This window comes from Vigna unguiculata, chromosome 4 (genome assembly GCF_037176805.1).
Source record: "Vigna unguiculata cultivar grain cowpea cultivar isolate G323 ecotype 2 chromosome 4, ASM3717680v1, whole genome shotgun sequence".
NCBI lineage: Eukaryota > Viridiplantae > Streptophyta > Magnoliopsida > Fabales > Fabaceae > Vigna > Vigna unguiculata.
This window is the reverse complement of record NC_140795.1, coordinates 20237849-20255678: the sequence shown is the minus strand read 5'-3', so window position 1 is coordinate 20255678 and position 17830 is coordinate 20237849. Positions and strand designations below refer to the sequence as shown.

At 37.3% G+C, this 17830-nt stretch overlaps 1 protein-coding gene and 1 pseudogene across 1 annotated transcript; one reads left to right on the top strand and one right to left on the bottom strand.

Moving 5' to 3' along the window:
- The first annotated feature begins 849 nt into the window (after positions 1 to 849).
- LOC114180579 (zinc finger BED domain-containing protein RICESLEEPER 2-like) lies at positions 850 to 3223 on the top strand (annotated as a pseudogene).
- Positions 3224 to 4099: 876 nt separating this feature from the next.
- LOC114180580 (uncharacterized) lies at positions 4100 to 9405 on the bottom strand. Its single transcript, XM_028066890.2, has 10 exons — positions 9021 to 9405; positions 8369 to 8891; positions 7787 to 8054; positions 7569 to 7711; positions 7312 to 7451; positions 7025 to 7170; positions 6443 to 6736; positions 6164 to 6328; positions 4815 to 4932; positions 4100 to 4122 (listed from the first exon to the last, which is right to left on the bottom strand). The coding sequence occupies exons 1-10, from the start codon at positions 9403 to 9405 to the stop codon at positions 4100 to 4102; spliced, it is 2205 nt and encodes a 734-aa protein (XP_027922691.2).
- Positions 9406 to 17830: the final 8425 nt, after the last annotated feature.

Below are 17830 nucleotides of genomic sequence, written 5' to 3'. Positions count from 1 at the left end.
TAATCTAACCATTTTAGATTTATTGATAGCTTCTGATGAGAAATCATACACACTTCAATTGTGTTACCGTAATCCACTCACCATGAATGAGTTCAATATCTGTTATCGTTTCAAGATAAAATTTGGTCTTAGAAATAAGAGAGGAGAAATAAGTAACATTTATTTTGTGATTATTATTCACAGACAGAAATCATAATGCGTGTATAAATGGCAGCCATGCAAAAGGGTAAGATTCATCGTTTCAAGGCTTCTGCAATGCAACACAGATGTATCAGAGGGACCACCATCAATCACATATTCCAGTTTTAAATGTTTAGGAGCGTTACAAACAAAGTTTGTTGTAATTAGATGAGAAAAAAAAATCTGTATTTTATATAATCATACATTCTGACATGTTTGAGTTAGTATTAGCAATAACTTGTAATAACATTTTACAACTGTAAATAATTTCAATTTAAAGGAATATTATGTTAAAGGGTGATGAGAGATTTTGAGTTTGGTTTTATGTGATGATGCAGGTGCCACCGAGACCAAACACATACATGCCTTTTGGAAATGGTGTCCACTCTTGTCCAGGCAGTGAGCTAGCCAAGCTCGAACTTCTTGTCCTTCTCCATCATCTCACACTTTCTTACAGGTTTCTCCCTCCTAACCATAAATTCCTCAACCGTGTATTTGGTTATAAACTGACTTCCTTAAAGAAGTGTATATTCAGACCAAATCTCAATTAATGGAAGATTTTTGGAATTGAAAGTTTTGACATGTTGTGTTTAAAATGATATGTTGATATGATATGATATCTTCCAGGTTGTGTTCTTGGTTAGTCAATATTGCAACATTGTTCTAAAAATGTCATTAATACATGAAGATGATTGTTCCGTCTCAAAACCAATTGAGCATGCACTTTCTACTCCATCAATTGTTAGTGGCTCTACAAATATGGGACCCCCTTCTCATGAGGGACGGAAAAATCGATCAGAAGCTTGGAATCATTTCATTCAAATAGAACCAAAATCGGATAAAAGGGCTCAATGCAAGTATTGTGATATCCTTATTCGATATGAGAAAGGAACAACTGCAATGCATAATCATGTGTTGAGATGTCCAAATAACCCCAATAAGAGACAAAAAGTAAGTTCATCTTCAACAATTGATGGAAATATTAACTCTCCTTCTTATGGTAGATTTGACCAAGAACTTTGTCAAGAAGAACTGGTAAAAATGTTTGTGGAAGCTGAACTCCCCTTTCGATTTGTAGAGCATGTTGCTTTTAGGAGGTATTCAAATGCTTTGCAACCAAGATTTAAGATCCCATCACGTTATACCATATCACGGAATATTGTGACATTATGGAATGCAAAAAAGATATATTTGAAGGATTTTCTTTCTCAACATTGTCAAAGAGTTTGTCTCACTACTGATGCATGGACTTCACCTCAAAATCAAAGTTATATGTGTTTAACAAGCCACTTCATCGACAATGATTGGAATTTGCATAAAAGGATTTTGAATTTCCGTCAAGTAATAAGTCATACCGGAGAGGCCATGGCTAAATTTGTTGAGTCATGCTTGCATGAATGGGGGTTGAGTCGTGTTTTAACCTTGACAGTAGATAATGCTACATCAAATGACACGGGAGTTCAACACTTGAAGAAAAGACTATTGTCTTGGAATAACTCGGTTTTGAAAGGTGACTATACTCATATGCGTTGTTGTGCACATATTTTGAACTTAATTGTGAGTAGTGGTCTAAAAGAGATTGATAACTCTGTTTTAAGAATTCGTGCTGCAGTGAAATATATTAGATCATCTCCTTCTAGATTTATGAAATTCAAAGAGTGTGTAAAAGCCAAAAGATTGAATATAAAGGTCATATTTGCTTGGATGTTGAAACAAGGTGGAACTCAACATATTTGATGTTAGATGCTGCTTTCAAGCATAAAATGGCATTTGTTGAGCTTGAGTTTTATGATACAAAATATGCTAATGAGTTAGGAAAGGAGATTGGATTGCCTTCTTATGAAGATTGGGAGTATGTTGAGTCTATTCTACCTTTCTTGAGCATTTTTTATGAAGCTACTTTGCGCATCTCAGGTAACTCTTATGTTACTAGTAATCTATACATGTTAGAAGTGGTAGGAATTTGGAATGGGATCAATCATCTCCTCAAGTCCAATGCTACAAGCAGTGCTACATATAAGATGGCTGAAAAAATGAGAAAAAAATATGAGAAATATTGGGGTGAACCTAACAAGTTCAATATATTGTTGTTAATTGTTGTTGTCTTAGATCCTAGATACAAGATGAGTTATATGAATTGGGCAATTGATCAACTTTTTGATCCTGAAAAGACAAATGATGGATGGGTGTTAAAGTCACGGCTCGATACTTCCTTAAAGTTGTTGTTTGATGAATATAAAAGTCAAAATGGGGGAGCTGAAAATGACACACAACAAACACATGTTGATGTACCCAATTATAAGCATGATCCATATGGTCGGAATAAGTTTTTGCAAACAACAGGATTAACCTCTTTAAACAAATCTGAACTTCAAAAGTATTTAGAGGAAGAGCTTGGTGAAACAACTTTGAACATTCTTGATTGGTGGAAAATGAATTCATGTAGATTTCCAATCTTGTCAAACATAGCACGAGAGCTATTAGCTATGCCTGTTTCTATGGTAGCATCTGAGTCTGCATTTAGCACGGGAGGAAGAGTGCTTGATCCATATCGAAGTTCTTTATCACAACAAAAGGTAGAGGCACTCATTTGTACACAGGATTGGTTGAAAGACACACATTCACCATCATTGTTAGACTATGATTTTGAAGAGCTTCAATATGTTGACCAAGGTATGTTGATGTTTAAATTATGTAATAATATTATAATTAAATATGTATTAACTAATGATAATTTTGTTTCTTTCTTAAAGAGTTGGTTTTTGAACAAGATGATGACCAGAATATAATTTCTTTGAGTTAAAGCTCACGCCCAATGCCTCTTGAAATTAGTAAGTAATGAATGGACTTCCCTTTTCATGTGAATAACTTCTCTTTCTTTGTATTCTATTGTTTAGTGATTTTCTTAAAACTTTAAGTTGTTAATGACAATTAAAGCATGATTTTATTAATATGGATTTGTTATTATATCTATCATTGGAATAGATTATTTAAATTTCTTTAATAATTTGTTCATGTTTCAGATAAATCACAAGTGGATTGATGCCAACTTTAGCTGCTTCATATATAGATGGTTGTGAAGATATTGCTAATGAGTTTGAGTTAATGAGCCATGGAAGAGATTTTGAACTTTGTAATCGAATGGGTGCTAGTGCATTCTATTTGAAGAGACTCTTAAAATTGCCATGAACTCTAGAATGTTTTGGATTTGTTATTTTTTAATGTTAGTGATATTGTATGAGGATGTAAGACTTTATAATCATTTTCATTACTAAAAGATTAAATGACTTTATATGGACAATTATATGATTTTAATTTTTTTTAATGTTAAGAATTTAAATAATATATTATGTTTAATCTTAAATACTATTAAATTTATAATATTTTTATATTTTATTATTTTATATATTATTTTACTTTTTTAAAAAATATTTATGTATTGGATGAAATAATTATTTTATTTTTAAAATATAAATTTAAAATTAAAATTAAATTTATAAAAAGTTAAGTTTCATTAAAAATGGATTTAGAAATGAATCTAGATTTTTAATTGATCCAAATATTTAGATATGGATATCTAACTTGATCCTAATATTTGGATATAGATTTTAATATATCCAAATTGTTTTTTCAAAAAAAAAGTGGATATGGATCAAAATCTGAACCATATATTTAGATTCAAATTGGATGTGGAGCGGATATCTAAATATCCAATCCATGCCCACCCTTAGCGAGAGCTCGACAAGGAGAATAGTAGCCCATGCGTAGTCTCGCTTAGGCGAGACTCCTTTCGCCTAAGCGAGACATCTGCTCGCTCAAAACGAGGGTTTGGTCGCCTAAGCGATAACTCGCGGAGAAAGCCCTAGGCGAGCCTCTACTCATCTCGCCTAGGCGAGGCAAGCTCGCTTGGGCGAGATTATTAGTACTCGCCATTGTTCACGCCTGCATCGCACACACACATATACCAAACAGAAAATCCAGACAGTCCAAACATCCAGGACAACATACAAACTTGAGAATCATGAAACTAAAAATGGCACAAGTCACAATCACACCAGACAAGGAGGTTCTAGCTTCCCTTACTTGGGAATAAGCTAACACAAGACCTTGACGCCAAATGGAGGAACACCACAGCTCCAGGAGAGGATTATGGAGCTGGAAAGAGAACAACAGTGGGTTTATTACAGGAACCTTAACATTGGCCACATAATAATAAGACCAGAGATTGAAAGCTATGCATTGAGGAATACTTACGTGAGCAGAACAAGGTTGAGCTAGGCTTGAATTTGGTTAAACGTCAAAACCCTAACAGAGTGACGGCTGCAGCTCTGAGCACCAAGGTAGCAGATTTCTGAAAGCGTAGAATGAGTGAATTAGGGCAGACTTAGGGGTGGTTTTATCCTTTGGGCCAGCCCTAAGACCCAGTAGTTTGGGGCAGTCTTTAGATAAAAGGGCAGAACAAAAAGTGGGCCTTACATTCTCCCTAACAACAAAATTTTCGACCTCAAAAATAAAGACTCATCAGACAAACAAATGCGGATGTGATTTTCTCATGTCCTCCTCTAACTCCCAAGTCGAGTCACCTGTTCTCCGATCCCAGATGACTTTAACGAGATGGACTGGTTTCCCTCTACCTTCCTCCACTCGACTGTCCTCCAAGGCAATGGGTGACACTTCCACAATGAGGTCCTCTCTGATCTGTATATCCTCAGCTTTCAGCACATGAGCCAGATCAAACACATACTTCCTCAACTGCGACACATGGAACAACGGATGAAGGTTTGCTAGGTGAGGAGGCAAAGCTATCTCGTAAGCCACGTGCCCAATCCTCCTCGAGATCTGGTAGGGGCCAAGAAACTTAGGAGAGAGCTTCCTTGAGCGGAGAGTCTTTTCCACACCAGTGGTGATGAAGGATTATCTTGTTCCTTTTTAAGATTATTGAATATGGTGTGAGTTGATTAAGAAAACTAAGTGAAATCCCCACTGGACATTAAGATAGCAAGCTATCTATATGTGAAGGTTCCTTTCACAAAGCTCAAGAGAAGAAGATGATGGATTGATTCAAAACAAAAAGGAAATGGAAAGCACATAAACCATAGAAAACCAAGAACAATTAAAGGAAGAAGAAAACATAAAATGGAAAGGAAAGGAATGGTAAAAATGTGAGAAACACGCCACTACAAGACTAGGCTAGAAGCCATGACAACCTTGAAGATGAGTGGATGTGTGTTGCCACTTGCTATGCAAGATAAGGCTTAAAAGTATTCACTCCCAAGGGAGGAAACTCTCACAAATGGTTGAGATACAAGAGTGTTTTTACTTCAAAATCTTCAACCCTTTTACATGTCTAGGAGGACCCCTTATATAGAAGAGTTTAGGGGTCTCTAAGCAAATAAAAGATACCTAAGGATGTCTCTACAAAAACCTAACCCTATCTTTTGGAAACTAGGTCAAATAAGGTTACAAAAATGAGAGACAAAAGAGCCAACTATGGTGTGTGCAAGGCTAATTTCGTTCTAGCACAAAAGGAGACAAAGAATGTGTCTCATATGTCTCCAAAAAGTGGCTAAAGTGTGCTAAAAACAAAGGAGACCAAAGGTACATAGGTACACTTGTTTTATGCCTTTTACTTTATGCTTTATGCCTTTGCTTTACTCTCTCATCCACATCATTTATGCTCCCCAATCACCATGTGCCACCTAGCATTGCTTTCTTACTCCTAATTAACCTAAAAAGCAAATAAACATAGATTAGCATGTTGGCTTAAGTCAAGTCAACTATAGTCAACAAGTCAAACCTAGTCAAAGGTCAACAAGTCAACTAAAGTTAATTCAACTAAGTCAACTTAGGGAATCAAAAATAACAAACACAAATGAAAGGGATGAAGGATTAGTGAACTTCCTTTCTAAACATGCTTAGTCTTCTTAAGCATGTGCCTTCATCCTTGGTTGGGGTCAATCCTTCATCAAGTGGTTCAGGTCACCCTCAAGAACACATGATCACCCGCCGCAAACTCCAAGGGTCGCCTCTTACGGTCTGCATAAGCCTTATGCCTACTCTGAGAGGCATGCATCCTCTCTCTCAGCATTCTGACTTTCTCAGTAGTTTGTTCTAACAATTCTGGTCCGACTAGCACTGCTTCCCAAACCTGATACCAACAAAGAGGAGTCCTACACCTCCTGCAATAAAGAGCCTCATATGGTGCCATGCCAATGCTCGCATGAAAACTGTTGTTGTAGGTGAACTCTATCAAAGGCAGTACCTCATTCCAAGCACCTATGTGGTCCAATATGCATGTCCTCAACAAATCCTCCAACGACTGGCCATCGGTCTGAGGATGATAAGCCGAACTCATGGTGAGCTTGCTACCCATAGCACTCTGTAGTGTCTGCCAAAACCGTGAAGTGAACCGCAGGTCTCTGTCTGACACAATACTTGACGGTACCCCATGCAACCTCACTATTTCCCTAATGTACAGCTGAACTAACTTGGTCATAGGCATTCTCAAGTTCATCACCAAGAAGTGAGCAGTCTTGGTCAACCGGTCCACTATGACCTAGATGGTGTCATGTCCCCTAAAAGTTCGTGGCAAATGGGTCACAAAATCCATGGAGATGCTATCCCATTTTTACACTGATATCTCTAGAGGTTGTAGAATCCCATCACGTCTTTGGTGCTCCACCTTTGCTTTCTGACAAGTCAGACAGGCTGATACAAACTGGGCCACATCTTTCTTCATCCTCTACCACTAGAAAGTTTCCTTGAGATCCTAGTACATCTTAGTCATGCCGAGGTGCAGACTAAGGCAACTCTTATGCCCGTCCTCAAGGATTAACTTCTTTACCTCTACATCATCAGGCACACAGATCCTGCCCTGAAATCTCAGGATATCATCATTACCCAAGGTAAAATCCCTCGCTTCATCAAACCCAAGCTGTTCTCTAACTTGATTCAAACTGGCGTCCAACAACTGCCTCTCTCTAACCGAGCCTAAGAAGTCACTAGATATAGTAAGGTTGCTACATCTAATGAACTCAGACCCCAACTCCACCTGTAACTCCATGTCTCGGAATTGCTCAAGTAGCTCCACTTCCTTAATTATGAGATGCGCGGTGTGTACCGCCTTCTTACTCAAGGCATTTGCTACTACATTCGCCTTCCTTGGGTGATATAGCGGTTCAAAGTCATAATCCTTCAGGAACTCCATCCTTTTTCTCTGCCTCATGTTCAGCTCCTTCTGATCAAATAAGTACTTGAGGCTTTTGTGGTCACTAAACACACGAAACTATGCACCATAAAGATAGTGCCTCCAGATCTTCAAGGCAAACACAATAGCTGCCAACTCCAAGTCATGAATGGGGTAGTTTCTCTCATGCACCTTGAGTTACCTCGAAGGATATGCCACCGCTTTCTTTTCTTGCATCAGAACACAACCAAGCCCAAGATGAGATGTGTCACAGTAGACCTCAAATGGTTTCCCAACATCCGAAATTACCAATATGGGGGCACTAGTCAGCCTTTGTTTAAGCTCCTGAAAGTTCTCCTCACATTTATCTGTCTAAGTGAAGGTTTGATCTTTTCGAGTGAGTTGTGTCAGAGGCGTCACTATCTTGGAGAATCCTTCTATGAACCTCCTATAGTAGCCAGCTAGCCCCACAAAGCTTTTGATCTCAGTTGCAGATTTGGGACTCTCCCACTTAACCACCGTATCAACCTTCGCTGGATCCACCGCTATCCCATGAGCATATATCACGTACCCTAAGAATTGTACTTCATCCATCCAGAACTCGCACTTGGACAGTTTAGCATACAACTGTTTCTCTCTCAAGACACCAAGCACTAGTCTCAGATGCTCGGCATGCTCCTTTTGGGTTCTGAAATAGATAAGGATGTCATCAATGAACACCACAACAAACTTATCTAGGAACGGTCTGAAGATCTGGTTCATGTAGTCCATGAACACAGCCGGAGCATTGGTCACACCAAAAGGCATAACCATGTACTCATAGTGGCCATATTTGGATCTGAAGACCGTAGATCAATCTTCGAGAACACCGACGATCCATGCAACTGATCCATCAAGTCGTCAATTCTCGGGAGAGGGTACTTATTTTTTATCGTCATTTTGTTTAACTATCTGTAGTCCACACACAGACGTGAACTGCCATCCTTCTTCTTCACTAGCAACACTGGTGCTCCCCAAGGCGAAGTACTAGGTCGGATGAACTGCTTCTGCATAACCTCCTCAATCTGTTTCTTGAGTTCCACCAACTTCGTCGGAGCCATACGGTATGGAGCCATCGATACCGGGCCGGTTCTTGATACTAGATCGATAGAGAACTCCACCTCTCTGCGGGGAGGCAACCCTAGCACCTCATCCGGGAATACATCCTCAAACTCATGCACGACCGGTATAACTAACGTCCTCTCCTCTTTCTCCACCTCAAGATGTGTAAGTATCATGAAGCACTGAGCACCATCTTGTAGCTCCTTAAGAACTCCTTGGGAGCATAACAACTCAGGCTCCTCTGAGTCGTGAAATAACAATCTATTTCCTTGAAAATCTATAAGAATGTGATTGGTAGAGAGCCAATCCATCCCCAAGATCACCTCCAACTCTTGTAGAGGCAGGCAGATTAGGTTCATTTTGTACCTGCGTCCCTCTACCTCCATTGGACACCTAGCACATAAGGACAACGTCCTGACTAAACCTGATGCCGGAGTAGACACCACCAGCTCACACTATAGCTCACACACCGGCAGACCCAGACTTTTGACACAAGCATCTAACACAAATGAGTGTGTCGCTCCAGAATCATATAACACCCAGCAAGAAGTACCAGCTATCATGCAACTACCCATAACTAAGTTACTTGAGCCAGTTGCCTCTGCTCCTGACATAGCATACACCATGCTGGTTGTCTGAGGCCTGTTGCCTTTGTCCCTCCGCTGATGTTGGTGGGGAGTCTGAATTGGAGGGCCCCCACATATGTAACACAACACTCGACCCTGCTGGGGAGGAAGGCTCCTAGACCCCTGAGGCTGATAGTGAGGTCTGTCATATGGTCTCCTCCGCTCATCATGTCTGGGCTTGGACCCAGATGGTCCACCAATCCTCTGAGGTTGCTGTGGTCGCTGACCCTCTACCTCATTCTTCATCTTCTCTATTACTCTTGTCTTCTCTACTAGAGCAGCAAAATCCTTGATGGATAAGGGTGGTACCATAAAGCGAATATCACCGCGGAGTCCATTCTCAAACTTGCGGCATCTCCACTCTTCATTCAGTGGCAATATCTAGAAGCGGCTGAGGTGCTTGAACTTCTCAGCATACTCTGTTACGGACTTCCCTCCCTGAGTGAGTTGGAAGAATTCCACCTCCTTGGCATATCTCACACTGTCAGGGAAGTATTCCTAGAGGAACTTCCCCCTGAAGGCCTCCCAAGTCACCGGCTCGCCTCTCTCCTCCATGATGGATTGTGTACTGATCCACAAATGCTCAGCCTCTCCAGTGAGCATGTATATTGTGAAAGCCAACCTGTTCTCCGTTGGGCACGTTTTTGCATCAAAGATCCTCTCCATAAACTTTAGCCATTGGTCCGCTGGGTGGTGCTTCAAAAAGTCCTCTAGGCTCCACTCCCTGATTGCAGGTCTTGGCTCAGGACCAAAGGTTGGGGCAGTCGGCCTATTCTCCTCCAGCTGGCGGAGGGCTTCCATATGCTACCGGTGAGCATCCTCCGCAGCCACCCTTGCAACCTCCATCTGCTGCATTACCAATTGTTGTTGATCGATCGACGCGACCTGTCCCTGCATTGATGCCTTAGGCTGTTGCATCATAGCTGTGCTCTGTTGCATCATAGCGACCACCATCGCCTCTATGGCTCTAGCGATATCAGGTATGTCGCCTTGAGAGGATTGGGAGGTCCTACGATGAGGTACCATAATTCACTAGCACACAGAAAAACACTTGGTTAGGCTTGATAAGACAGGAAATTTAACTAGAACATACAGAAAGACACAGAGAAAGCTAAGCGGACATCGAAGTCCACAAACCTAAGGAATGACCTCTCTGATACCATAAATGTAACGTCCCATTTAATCAGCAAACATAATTAACGAAAACATCGCACAAAGGTAACATAACAACGCAGTCCTGGAATTTTAAACTTAACTCCTTACAACCCAAGGCACACCACAGTGCCACAAGAAAACAAGTTATAAAGTTTAAAAGGAAAATAAAGAAATGTAAAAGTTAGACTGGTACATGGGCCATAGCCCTGAAGAAAAGCCCAACAAGAAAACGCAGTCCAGCTTAAGTAGACTATGCAGCGAAATCATCTCTCCCCTGTTGATCACGAGTACCTCTCGCATCTGCTTCCATCAATAGATTGATGATCATCGCAAAAGTAGAATATCATACAAGACATTCAAACAAGAAAAGGGTAAGCTAGAGCCAAAAAGATTTCATCAATGCAATCAAATATACTTTCACAGTCCAATATACAAACATCATCCAAGCATGTTATACCCTTCCAAATCAATATACTAAGACTCGACTCATCCGGATACATATAACCCGATCAGATTCAGCGAATGCTTGCACTGACCATAGACCAAACATATCAAAACAATCAAGTAATATTTATTACGCTTGTATATAAATACATATATGTCCACCTTTTACAACCAACCTCTTTCATATTCCATGTCAAACCAATACCAACTCATTATGCTCTATCCATGAATTAGAATTTCAATCCATCTCATTACCATGCCACTTTCGCAACCAACCATTTCATGTTCATTTCTTGTCAAGGATTTATTTATTCAAGTTCACCTTTCGCAACTCAATACACCCTCCCACTCATGCATATTTATCCCTTTCATGCCATCATACAATAATCCCATCAATTCAATGCCAAACATCCAAGAACAGGAAAGGAAACACCAAACTAGGACGCACTCTCACCCAGCTCTTCGCTCAGGCTGAAGGGTCTCGCTTAGGCGAGCTCCCCTTCGCCTAGGCGAGAGCTCGACAAGGAGAACAGTAGCCCCTGCGCAGTCTCGCTTAGGCGAGACCCCCTTTGCCTAAGCGAGACATCTACTCGCTCAAAACAAGGGTTTGGTCGCTTGAGCGACAACTCGCGTAGAAAGCCCTGGGCGAGCGTCTGCTCTTCTCGTCTAGGTGAGGCAAACTCGCTTGGACGAGATTATTAGTACTCGCCACTGTTCACGCCTGCATCACATATACACATATACCAAACAGAAAATCCAGACAGTTCAAGCATCCATGACAGCATACAAACTCGAGAATCATGAAACTAAAAATGGCACAAGTCACAATCACACCAGACAAGGAGGTTCTAGCTTCCTTTACCTGGGAATAAGCTAGCACAAGACCTTAACGCCAAATGGAGGAACACCACAGCTCTAGGAGAGGATTATGGAGCTAGAAAAAGAACAGCAGTGGGTTTATTACAGGAACCTTAACATTGGCCACATAATAAGACCAGAGATTGAAAGCTATGCGTTGGGGAATACTTATGTGAGCAGAACGAGGTTGAGCTAGGCTTGAATCTGGTTAAACGTCGAAACCCTAACAGAGTGACGGCTGTAGCTCTAAGCACCAAGGGAGCAGATTTCTGAAAGCGTAGAATGAGTGAATTAGGGCAGACTTAGGGGTGGTTTTATCCTTTGGGCCAGCCCTAAGGCCCAGTAGTTTGGGGCAGCCTTTAGATAAAAGGGCAGAACGAAAAGTGAACCTTACACTTCATCAATCAATCGACCTATTCTTTATTTATGTTTGAAATTCAAAAATAATTTATCATAATTTAATGGAAAATTCAAAGATATACCTAATAAAAGAAAACTATGCTAATCAAGTCACAATTGAAAAATGATTATAAAAAACACATATTACATTCTTTTTTTTTCTATATACAAAGACTCATGTTATAGAAATAATGATGTTAACTATATTAAACTAATATTTCACTAGTAAGTGAAAAAAAAGGGTTTTTTTCTTCAAAAATTGAAGAGAACATATGAAATGACAACAAAAATAATGAGTTTATATTTAATCTTTTTTTTTCTTCAAAAAAAATAAAAAAATAAAACTAAGAGATAGTTATAATATGTGAAAAACTCAAGAGACAATGTAAAAAAAATATCTTAATACATATTTTTATTCTTTATTATATTTGATTCTATATTTTAATATTTATTAATATTAAATGTTGTGTTTCACTAAAGGAAGGCTGACTTAATTATGTTTTTAATTATGTATTAAGTCTCTACTAAATTTGAAAACTTTTAATTGAATCTAATAAATTTTTGTGATTTATTGAATGACGTGATTATTATATTGTCATGTTATTTGCTTAGTTATCGTCACGTGTCATTTTATTATTTTAAATTTTTTTAATTCTATAATATAATTTATAATTTTACAACTGATTTTATATTTTTATAATTTAATAATTTTTTATATTTTAATTTAAAATTATATAATTATGATATGGTAAGATAATAATAATGTCAGCCCTTAAAAACCACATCACCCCTATTAAAAACAAAGTTAATTGTAGAGTCTCAAATGAGAAAATAAAATTGATTGAGTACTTAATACATCATCCCATTAACAAAAAAAGTTAATATCGGAGACTCAATTGAAAAAAATTAAATTTAGTAAAATTAAATTTAGTGAGTACTTAATGGAGTACAAAAATTTCATCAGGAACACAACTGAAAATTTCCAAATTTATCAACGACTTAAAAGTTAATTAAACCTAAACAAATAAAAAATACATAATTTAATTTTTATTAATTTTTAATATATAAACATATAATTTAAAATTTTCAAAAAATATTAAAAATTTAATATATAAATTTAAAAAAAAAAGGGGGGTCATGGCCCCCTTGTCCTGTAAAAGCTCTGCCACTACACTAGAATAAGGTTTAGTTATTGTCATTAAAAGGAAGATGAAAGTTACGAAGTATATTTTCTCAAGGTGATTTTAGGAATTTTACATTTTTTATATTTGTTAATGAACATAATGATAAATTTTCATTTTTTATATTCTTTGTGAGTTTTTTTTTTTTTGTATTTATGTTTTAATGATATTGTATTTATGAGTTCATTTCTAAAAAAAGACTTATGTTTATAAAAAAAATGAGGCAAATAACCTATTGGTCCCCCTATATTGTAATGTCAAGGAACGTGGTTTTAAAATGTTTACTATTGAAAATGTTTTAGAAACTTTAGAATTGATAAATAATATTAATGACATAAGTGTTTGACGATCAAATGAAACTTAATAACACATTTTTTTCTTACTAACTTCATTTGATGGTAAGACAATCACATAATTAATATTATTTAACTCAAATACAATATAAATTTAGAACACAATAAAATAAAAACAAAAAATCTCACTGACTGATACTAAGAATATAAGGAAATTATCACAATGTACATAGACAAACATTTGGATACATTAGACAAGAAAACCTTAACGAAGCATAAGAATGACATATCTTTTGGATTATATTATACAAGAAAATATTAATAATACATATACGAATGATGTAACTTTTGGATTGTGACCTTGTTCATGAGCGGAAGATAAAGAAAAGTATTATTTTCAAGTTTCATTTAACTCCTAAAAATATAAAAATGAATGGCTAACCTGTGCAAAAAATAAAAGAATACTTAATTGACTTTACGAATTTAAATTACATTCATGATTATATGAAAGTAGTTGTTCACATATTTGATCCAAATGTTACTCATTTCCAAAACAATATGTAGTAACACTTTTCTAAAATCATAAAAATACAAGATAAAACTTAATAAATTTGATATTAAATTTACCAAATTAGAAAAATAATAAATAAATAAATGAAATATTAAACTAATATTATTTTTTTTATATTTAAAAGGAACTCCTCAAGTCTTCTTGCATTACTATATTACTCCTCTAGGTAATGTGCTAAGTTGGTTGTTATTGATATGTTTAACCCACCAATGTCTATTGATGTCATATACTGATGAAGCTCCAAACAATTGAATTAATGAAGATGGAGAGCTTCATGAGATGTGCAATGCAGAAGAAATATTAGATGAAGATTATACTTGGTGTGGTGAAGAGAATTGGTGGTGGAAGAAGCCTGGTAAGGTGAGGCCAATCCTAGAGGAAGGGTGGCTAAAGGAGATCCTAAGGAAGCTCTAGCCAAGTTAACTCTCAAGTAGAATTTTCTAAAGTGGTCTCAACAGCACACTAGTGCAAAAACACTGTTTAACGATAAGAAATGATAATGGCTCCAGTGCAAGCATAGTGGAAATAAACGAGGTGGCGTTCTCGCAAATAAGGGAGCCAAATTAACGACAATTTTACAGATGACCATCATTATTTTTATAGCAATGCGAAACAACGACAGGCTTTCTATCAGCCATCGTTATTAATTTCCAAACCACGACGATGATTTCAATAATCGTCGTGGATCAACTTGTCGAGGGTCAAAAAAAAACTTTTCACTCTTCCCCTTCACACCCATTTTTCTTTCATCCTTTTGCCCCGTCTGCACACACCGTCATCCAACACCGTCGAAGCTGTCATTGTCTCCGTCAAACATCGCCCCCAACTCTACTCAGTTAGACAAAATCAAATCAAATATTCTTTGAATTATAGTCCTTGATCCTAGTTATTCACTGCATATATTAACTTTCCTTTATTATTGTAATATCACAGTAATTATTACCGTAATCATTTGTTCAGCACCAGGTTAGGAAAGTATTTGTCTCAATCAACATAATGAGCAATACTATAGGATCTTGATTTGGAAGACTTTCTCTATATTTAAACACCACATGATCAATGCAAATACATATCATTCTATACCATTTTCTATCTTACTCTAGTTGCTAGCCTTCAACCACTGCTACCACCACTGTTAAAGCTTGTGCTACTCCTACGAAATTGTCGTTGGTGGTCCGGGAGAAGTCTCACTACTGCTTAGTTGTCACTTCCATCGCGCCTTTGCCACTACCACTAAGTCACTACTGCAAAGTTTACCACTATGACCACCACCGTTAAAACTTGTCACATCTCCTACGAAGTCGTTGTTGCTTTTTTGTATGCGAAGTCATTGTTGTTGCTGCATCGTTGTTATTACCATTGCACCATTGCTGCCACCGTGAACTCTCCACTGCTTCCATCGTACCTTGCCACCGCGCCTTCCTTGTCCCTGCCAAGTGCACGAGAGCTAGCCAAAAGCAGTGCCCAATGCATCATCTTCTTCTCCCTCTCAAACCATCGTGGTTCAGTTCTTCTCCCTCAAACCATTGTGGTTCAGTTCTTCTCCCTCAAACCATTGTGGTTGTCGTCGAAACAGGTAAGTATTTTTGTAATTAGTTTTTAATATTATGTGTGTTAGTGTTTTAAATTTGATTTATTTTGTTTATATGTAATTATATGTAGAAATTTTATTTTTGCATGACAATATTTGTTGTTATTTGGATCCATATAAAGCAAAAATGTGGCTTATTTAGTTTTTAAATTTTAGTATTTGTTGAATTAATGTGGTATATGGATATTGTCAAACGAGTTGGGATTGAGTTCGAGGGTGTCCAACCTCAGACAATGTGTTGGGATTGAGTCTGGAGGTGTCCAACCCCGGACACTTATTACTTTCATGTACTGTAAAAAAATTTCCCATTACAGAACAATAATGGATCAGAGCTAGATTAATTTATCACATAAAATAATGATTATGAGAGAAGGGTCAAGGAGTTTATATAATTCGCTCAATGTCATGGTGGTAGTGTAGAAAATAGAGGAAATATGAGGTGTCCTTAAATTGTTTGAATGGGAGAGTATTGGATGTGGTCGAGATTAAAGAATATCTTTTATGCGATGGATTTTTAAAGAATTATACAACATGGATGTGGCATGGTGAATTAGTAGAGACTCCAATTGTTACTGAAGCACATCAATTTGTGGAATCGACAATGAAGATAGATTAGAGGACATGATTCGTGATGTTGGAGTACAAACCTTTGCTAAAGTTGTGTGTAAAAATATGACTACAAATGTAGAGACCCTGTTGTATCCTGGTTCAACTAATTTCACACGATTATTAGCAGTGTTAAGGTTGATAAATTTGAAGGCATTAAATGGGTGGACTGATAAAAGCTTCACATAATTGCTTCAATTGTTGAAGGAAATGCTTCTTGAAAGTAATACACTACCTGATCGAATGTATGAGGCAAAAAAAAACTTTATCCGACGGGTATGTAATATGAAAAGATTCATGCATGTCCTAATGATTGTATTTTATGTAGAAAAGAGTTTGCAGTGTTAAGAAGTTGTCCCAAGTGTGGATTATCACATTATAAGGTCAAAGATGGTGATAAAGAGGAAATTGATGAGGTCACAAAGCATGACCCTCCTTCGAAGGCAATTTAGTATCTACCAAATTCCAAGGTTTAAACGTATGTTTGCAAATCCAACTGATGCTAAAAACCTTATATGGCATGTTGATGAGTGAAAATGTGATGGACTAATTCGTCATCTTTTAGATTTTGTGCAATGGAAGAACATTGATAAAGAATTTCCTACATTCGAAAATGAATCAAGAAATTTGAGACCTAGACTAGCTTCAGATGGAATGAATCCTTATGGGAATTTAAGTAGAAATCATCATTCATGGCCCCTTTTGTTAGTGATTTATAACTTGCCTCCCAATTTTTTGTATGAATAGAAAGTGATGAGTCATTATTTTTCCTTATTCCATTGCCCTTTTTGGGCCCATCTTGATGCTTGTTTAGTGCTTAATTGTCTTTTGTTACTGCATTTTCCTCAATTGGGCTTCATTGGGTCATTATCTCGAATTTTGAGTAATTTGGCATTAATTGGTCTAGTTCTTGTGTTCTAATTATTTTTAGTTAATTTGTGGAGCAAATTTTGGAGCTTGGACTCTAATCTTAAGATAAGAAGAGAGTTGCCACATCATTGCCACGTCTACACCATGTCAATGAGCCTGTCCACGTCACTGGCCACCATTTTCAGCCTATAGTGGCATTTTTGTAATTATGAGGGGCTGAATGGTAGTTTTGTAAATATATGCAAATGTGGTGATGTGACCACGTTTTTTTAGTTTTTCTTAAAGTAGTAACCACTATCTCTTCTTCCCCAATCTGATTTTGCATTTTGGGAGAGCACCATTGTTAGGGTTTATGCATTTTCTTGAATCTTCTACACATTGGAGCTAATAGTAACGTTTTCTGCACATTCTCTCTTCTAATTTGAATTTTTTGTCTTCTTTTCTTCCATTTAATGATGCATTTCAGTTTGGGTTTGTTTGTTGATTCGAATTCCATGGGCAACTAATTTTGTATGCATTGATTCCTTGTAGAGAATGAAATGACATTGATATTAGTGTTTTGTTTGGTTGGGTTTTGTTATTTTTCGTTTTGGATTTGCATTTGTGTTTTAATTGAAAAAACCAATATGTTTATGCTTAATTTTAAGAGTGGGTTCATTTTTCATTGGATTGTGTTCATGCTTAATGAACTCTGACAGATTCATGTATGCGTGCACTACTTAATTGCATATTGAATTTGTGGTTAACCTTCGTTTAGTTGTTTAACAAC